The sequence below is a fragment of the Ambystoma mexicanum genome, chromosome 14 (assembly GCF_040938575.1).
Source record: "Ambystoma mexicanum isolate Mex_15411 chromosome 14, UKY_AmexF1_1, whole genome shotgun sequence".
NCBI lineage: Eukaryota > Metazoa > Chordata > Amphibia > Caudata > Ambystomatidae > Ambystoma > Ambystoma mexicanum.
In genome coordinates, this window is record NC_090940.1 from 613,826,279 (window position 1) to 613,832,278 (window position 6,000).

General features: G+C 48.1%; 1 protein-coding gene across 1 annotated transcript in view; it reads right to left on the bottom strand.

Moving 5' to 3' along the window:
- VASH1 (vasohibin 1) overlaps positions 1 to 4,347 on the bottom strand; it is a 101,336-nt gene extending 96,989 nt beyond the window's left edge. The window contains exon 1 of the mRNA XM_069638023.1: positions 3,324 to 4,347. Within this exon, the coding sequence (XP_069494124.1) occupies positions 3,324 to 3,578 (255 nt within the window). The 5' untranslated portion in view covers positions 3,579 to 4,347. The remainder of the gene's footprint in view (positions 1 to 3,323) is intronic.
- Positions 4,348 to 6,000: the final 1,653 nt, after the last annotated feature.

The following is a 6,000-nucleotide window of genomic DNA, read 5'->3' on the forward strand; positions in this document are numbered from 1 at the left end:
ACTGAATAAACTTCAAAGAGCACAAAATGCTGCAGCCAAACTGCTACTAGCGCTAGGCCCGAGAGACCACATCTCCCCAGCCCTTAAAACTCTGCACTGGCTTCCAGTGGCCCAAAGGGTGACTTTCAAAACCTTATGCATTTCTCATCGAGCAGTGCATAAAACCGGACCTCAATATCTTCAAGACAAGCTAAAACCCCCATCACCCTCCACGTGCTCTAAGATCAAGCTCAGCCGGCCTCCTAGTCATACCTAAAACAAACTCAGTCAGGTTAGGTGGATCATCATTCTCAGCCTTGGCCCCCATGCTGTGGAAAGCACTCCCACCCCACATCCGCCTAACTGAAGATCTAATGTCTTTCCGCAAACTACTGAAAACTTGGCTCTTCCCCTAAAACCAACCCGTACGCAAACTAACCCAAACTGAATAACAGCATCTCAATGACACCAACCCAACAAACTACTAGATCTTGAATAACAATAAGACAAAACAATACAACATCAAGATCCATGGGAGAAATCAACTAATAACCGCAAAAGTAAACTAAAAGGACAAACAGAATAGAACGAGTGAAGTAGATCAAAGCAGTGAAGTAGATAAAAAGAATAAATCGTACGAAAACACTAATGAGGTTTAAATTAATGAAATGGATGTAATGAGTGCAATGGACAAAATGGGCGAAATGAATAAAGAGAAGAGGATGGAAAGATGAATACAAGAGACTGATGAGTGCACAGACAGATGAGTGCATGGCATACATGAAAAGTACAGAATAAACAATTCAAGTAAATGAGACGAGTGTAGTGCATGAAACAGATAGAGAGCACAGAACGGATCCAGTGCATATGACAATTGACATGGCCTGAATCGATAATGCATGATGAATGAACGAAATGAATGGAGCGGATGAAGCGCATGGAACGGATGAGCGGATGAATGCGTTGAGCAGATGAGTGTATAGAACGGATGGGGTTGTAGAGCGGAGTGCGTAAGTGCAGACAGGCGCGTAGAACGCAGGAGTGCATAGCATAGCAGATGAATGTGCAGAGCGGAGGAGTGTATAGAGCAGAGGAGTGCGGATGACTGTAGAATAAATGAGTGCATATAGCAGATGAGTACGTGGAAAGAACGAGTGCATAGAGCGGATGAGTGCTGGGAGCGGATGGGTGCGCAGAACTGATGAGTCCATGAAAGAGTGCGCAGAGCGGAGGAGTATGTAAGAACGGAGGAGTGTGTAGAGTGGATGAATGCATAGAAAAGACTAGTGGGTAGAGCGGACGAGTGTATGGAGCAGATGAGTGCGTAAGAGCGGAGGGATGCGTGAGAGCGGAGGGGTGCGTAAGAGTGGGCGAGTGCATAGAGCGTGCGAGTGCCTTGAGCGGACAAGTGCGCAGAGCGGACAAGTGGAGTGCGCAGAGCGGAGCGGAAAGCGGACGAGTGCGTAGAGCGGACGGAATGGGTGACGTATGTGGATAGAACGAGTGACGTATGTGGATGGAACGGGTGACGTGTGTGGAAGGTACTGGTGTAATATATGAAAGGTACAGGGAAGCATGTGGATGTACGGGTGAAAAACGTGGATGGAGTGCATAAAACAACTTAGAAATTCACGGAACGGATTAGAGTACATGGAACAGATTCAAATGCATGGAACGGATTGGAGTGCATGGAGCGGACTGGAGTGCATGGATTTGCGCGACTTGCATGGAATGGTTTGGAATGCATGGAACATTTGAAAGAGCATGGAACCCATCCTATCACATCACCACGCTTACTCTCTTCTTTACACCACCATTCAACTAGAACACAGAGATACTATGACACCATTCGGTATACCTGTTCTCATACCAACATCTGCCTCATAATCCACATCACTCTAACTGAACACTGCTGGTTTCACACCCTCCAGGCAGGCGTTTTCCTCAGGCCTAACGCAGCCAGAATCGGTCTGGATAAATCCTGACAGAACGAACACATACTCTTGACCTCTCAACCACCACACCTACCGCTAAGAAGCAGCTATTACACAAATGCCACACCAGCTGCAAACATATCGGGTGCTCACACGCACCTTTGACTCCCTCTACTGACTTGAACTTCGGTTCCCGAGGGCGTTCAACCTACCAGCGCCTTCAGACCATACCAATTGTACATAAGGCGCTATATAAATGCAAAGTAACATAACATAACATACTAAAAACGCACCCCTCTGTGTACGCCTTCTCAAAATCTAAACTAAACACAACCATACCTTTACAGCACCACAAACCGCACGCACTTCATAACACCTCAACAAGGAAACAAGCCAAACACAAGCTCACGTCAACACCACATGACGCCTACCAACTGAAAAAGTACCTATGCTCAGTGACAGGTTCTCAGAACTGAAGCTGCCAACAGCACATAACAGCTCTCTTGCTCTTCTCACGCTCAACCTGACTAACAAACCTGCCACCCTCCTTGCATTTCAGATTTGCCAGAGTGCCAAGAGACCAAGGATGTGGCAGGAGTGCACGGTACAAGAACCTTTAAGATAAACTGTTAATAATGGAAGTTATGTTGTGGCTATAACCTCACAGCCTTGTGATGTATGCAAGGCCTCCTATGAGTCTACAGCCCCACTCCATGGTGTGCATGGCATCTGAAGCTGCCATTTGCAGTGCTGTCCTCCTGGTGTAAACGAGGCCACATCGGAGACTACAATACTCCAAAATCTTGATGCATTCAACTTCCTCTGGTTTTGGAATACTCTCATGAAGTAAACCAGTCCAACATCATGCTATACCCGTGAGTCAATCTGGTGAAACAGATCATTCATATACAAAGGGCTCCATCTAAAGCTGCTGTTTCTGCTCAAAATGTACACCAGGCTTGACGCAAGGTTACAGCACCAACCTCGCCTGCTGGACCCGAATGAGCAAACGAAAATGCTTAGCTTTATATGCATCCTCATTAATTGTTGCTAATCAAAGTAGCTGAACAATTAACTGTCATTAGAGCTAAAGAAAGATATGCATCATATACATCAAAGGGCCGCTTCTACAGATAAAACTGGACATTTTGACCTAAAAGTCCCTTGATCCCTCATCACGCAGTATGCCGACTACGCCTAATGTGAATTGTAGCACAGAACATCTGAGAGTAGCAGGTTGGAAATCCCTGCCTTTGCAGATTATGCAACTTTAGCCCCTTGTGCTCCACACAAGAAATGATTTGTTCTGTAAAAAACAGTTGATTTGCCCCTTAACACGACAACCAGTATGTATGATGGTGACTGGTTGTGAAGATAGTGGCCATGACCCCCATCTGGTACTTCTCTTACCTTCGGTAGGTCAGTGGCTCCTCGTATCTGCTGCGCTAATCTCTCGCCATCCGGGTGGCACCTGCCCACGTGCTTCCACATCCTCTCCCACGTGGGCTCGTCCACAGGTAGCCCCCCTCGGTTGATGAAGAAAGGCATGCCGCCATCACGTAGGTCCTCATCCCCTTCTTCCTCTTGATCCTCATCCCGGGGCATAGCACTGCCACTGGCCTCAGACAGCTGGGCTGTCCCAGAGCAGGTTTTGCTACCCGGCATCTCTCCCTTGGGCCCCGCCACTCACTACCCTGTATCTCACACACGCACAGCATCCGGCCAACCACACAAGCACATGGCAGGCAATGCAGAGCCCCTCCAGAAAAGGGAGTGGCTCAGCAACAACTGGCCACGGAGGCAAACGAATGGAGAATACACTCTATCAGATTACAAAGGAGGTAAAAAAAAAACAACAGATAAATGGAACACCGTCTCCTTATTCAAATAGGGAAGCAGCCTTCACCCAAGGGCACGAACCACACAGTACCAGACAAATCACAATAACCAACTGATAAAACACTGGGTCAGACCACCCAATTTTTTTTTAAAACACTGATGCATTAAAAAAAACACTAAAACAGTGGCAGTAGAAAATACTAATGCAAATAAATTACACATAAGAGTAAACCATATATAAATAATAGCACAATTCTTCATTAAAAATGTTAATATAAAATAATGTTTAAAAAAAAGACTATAAAAAAGGTTTCTAGCGGAGAGAGCCGGTTGCACACAGCTGCCCGTGGGGTGGGATCATGTCAGCACGAGGCAGCACTCCTGCAATGCATTGCAAAGTTCAGTGGCACGCGAGCACCGGCTGCAGAGAATGCCGCTGGCAGCAGTGCAGGGGGCACAGAGCACTGCTCATCGCGGCAGCTCAGGGGGAATTCAGGTTTTTTTTGATGAGCAGGGGGAGGGCCATAAAAGCCTTCCAAAATAGGGGAGACGGGGAGCTCTCCCAGCCGTGCGAGCGCCGCCAGCACAAAGGGATGGGCGGCGGGGAGGGGAATCCATGGAGGGAGCAGGGAGAGGGGGAGACCGGGGAGGAAGGTAGTGTCTATTTCCCGTCAGAGAAGCGGACCCTCCGCGGCGTCGTCCGTCCCCCTCAGCACGTGACCTGCGTTTGTGCCTGATGCTTCCTGGTGCGGCTGCGCCTGCGCCCTTCGGCGTCACGTGGTCCCACGCGGGCGCGATGGTGGAATGGGCCGTAGCCGCGTGCCTAAGAGGAGAGGCGCACGCGCAGCCTAGAGAGAGGAGGGGGGGGGAAGAGAGAGAGAGAGAGAGAGGGGGGGGAGAGAGAGAGAGAGAGAGAGAGAGAGAGAGAGAGAGAGAGAGAGAGAGAGAGAGAGAGAGAGAGAGAGAGAGAGAGAGAGAGAGAGAGAGAGAGAGAGAGAGAGAGAGAGAGAGAGAGAGAGAGAGAGAGAGAGAGAGAGAGAGAGAGAGAGAGAGAGAGAGAGAGAGAGAGAGAGAGAGAGAGAGAGAGAGAGAGAGAGAGAGAGAGAGAGAGAGAGAGAGAGAGAGAGAGAGAGAGAGAGAGAGAGAGAGAGAGAGAGAGAGAGAGAGAGAGAGAGAGAGAGAGAGAGAGAGAGAGAGAGAGAGAGAGAGAGAGAGAGAGAGAGAGAGACTTGGCGGGTGAGACGCCCATGCAGGAGGCTTGGCGGGTGAGTCAGCCTTTTACAAGGCGGGTGACACCCGCCAAAAGCGTGTGAGTTGAGAGCTATGTATGGCATATGAGGCGGCCACACAGCTGCTTGGTATTGTTTGATGAGCCCACCCATTGACTACCCATGGACATGTTAATCCCTATGGCCAGTCCCACCCAGTTCCTGCCCCTCCTAGCCCAAAACACCTCATGGGAACTCTTTCAGCTCACATTATTCAAGCCTTACCATCAAACTTTGCACGTGATTTTTCAAAGCAGTCTTCTGTATGTTCATGCCTTTATTGGGGCTGCAAACGTGCTGCTGGTGTAATAAAAATGTCTTAACCAGGTCTGCCTTCAGCCACTCGATTTATAAGCACTACGTGCCTCCTTCACTGAAGCCCTAGCAAAGCCAAAAGTTTTGGCTTGTGTATAAGTATTAGGCATTTTTCAGGCACTGCTATTAGATGCCCAGGTGCTCCCACCATTTTGCACCTGTACCATCAATGACCAGTTAATACAACTATGGCAGTGCCTGGCATGTGCCTGCCCCATGCCTACACAAAAGCCCAAACGGTTGGCATTGCCAATGCATGTTTGATTTTTTTTATTTTTTATACCAAACCCCAATGCAATTGAGTGCGAAAATTCATTTCTTCCTCTTTTTGTGACAAAAGTGGTGGCAACAAAACTGTTACTTCAACAGGGGGGGTAAACCCCTAACTTCTGGGGGAAGAGGGGTAGTTGGAAGCTTGGGTGCCGGGGTGGAGGGACTACTTTAAGAGACTTTGTGTGTGTGAGACAAAATGTATTTGTATGGTTCACCATTCCCATGTTCCAAACGAATATTCAGCAGTGTGCTTTCAGCACTTTAAAAAAACAGGGGCTCCTTTTACTTAAATATGTTAGTTGCATAGAGGGCACCGGCTACTTTTTCTCTTATGTGCAAAGAGGTTCCCAGCATGCAGTTTTAATAATTTACACTGTGAAGTGCAAAACAAA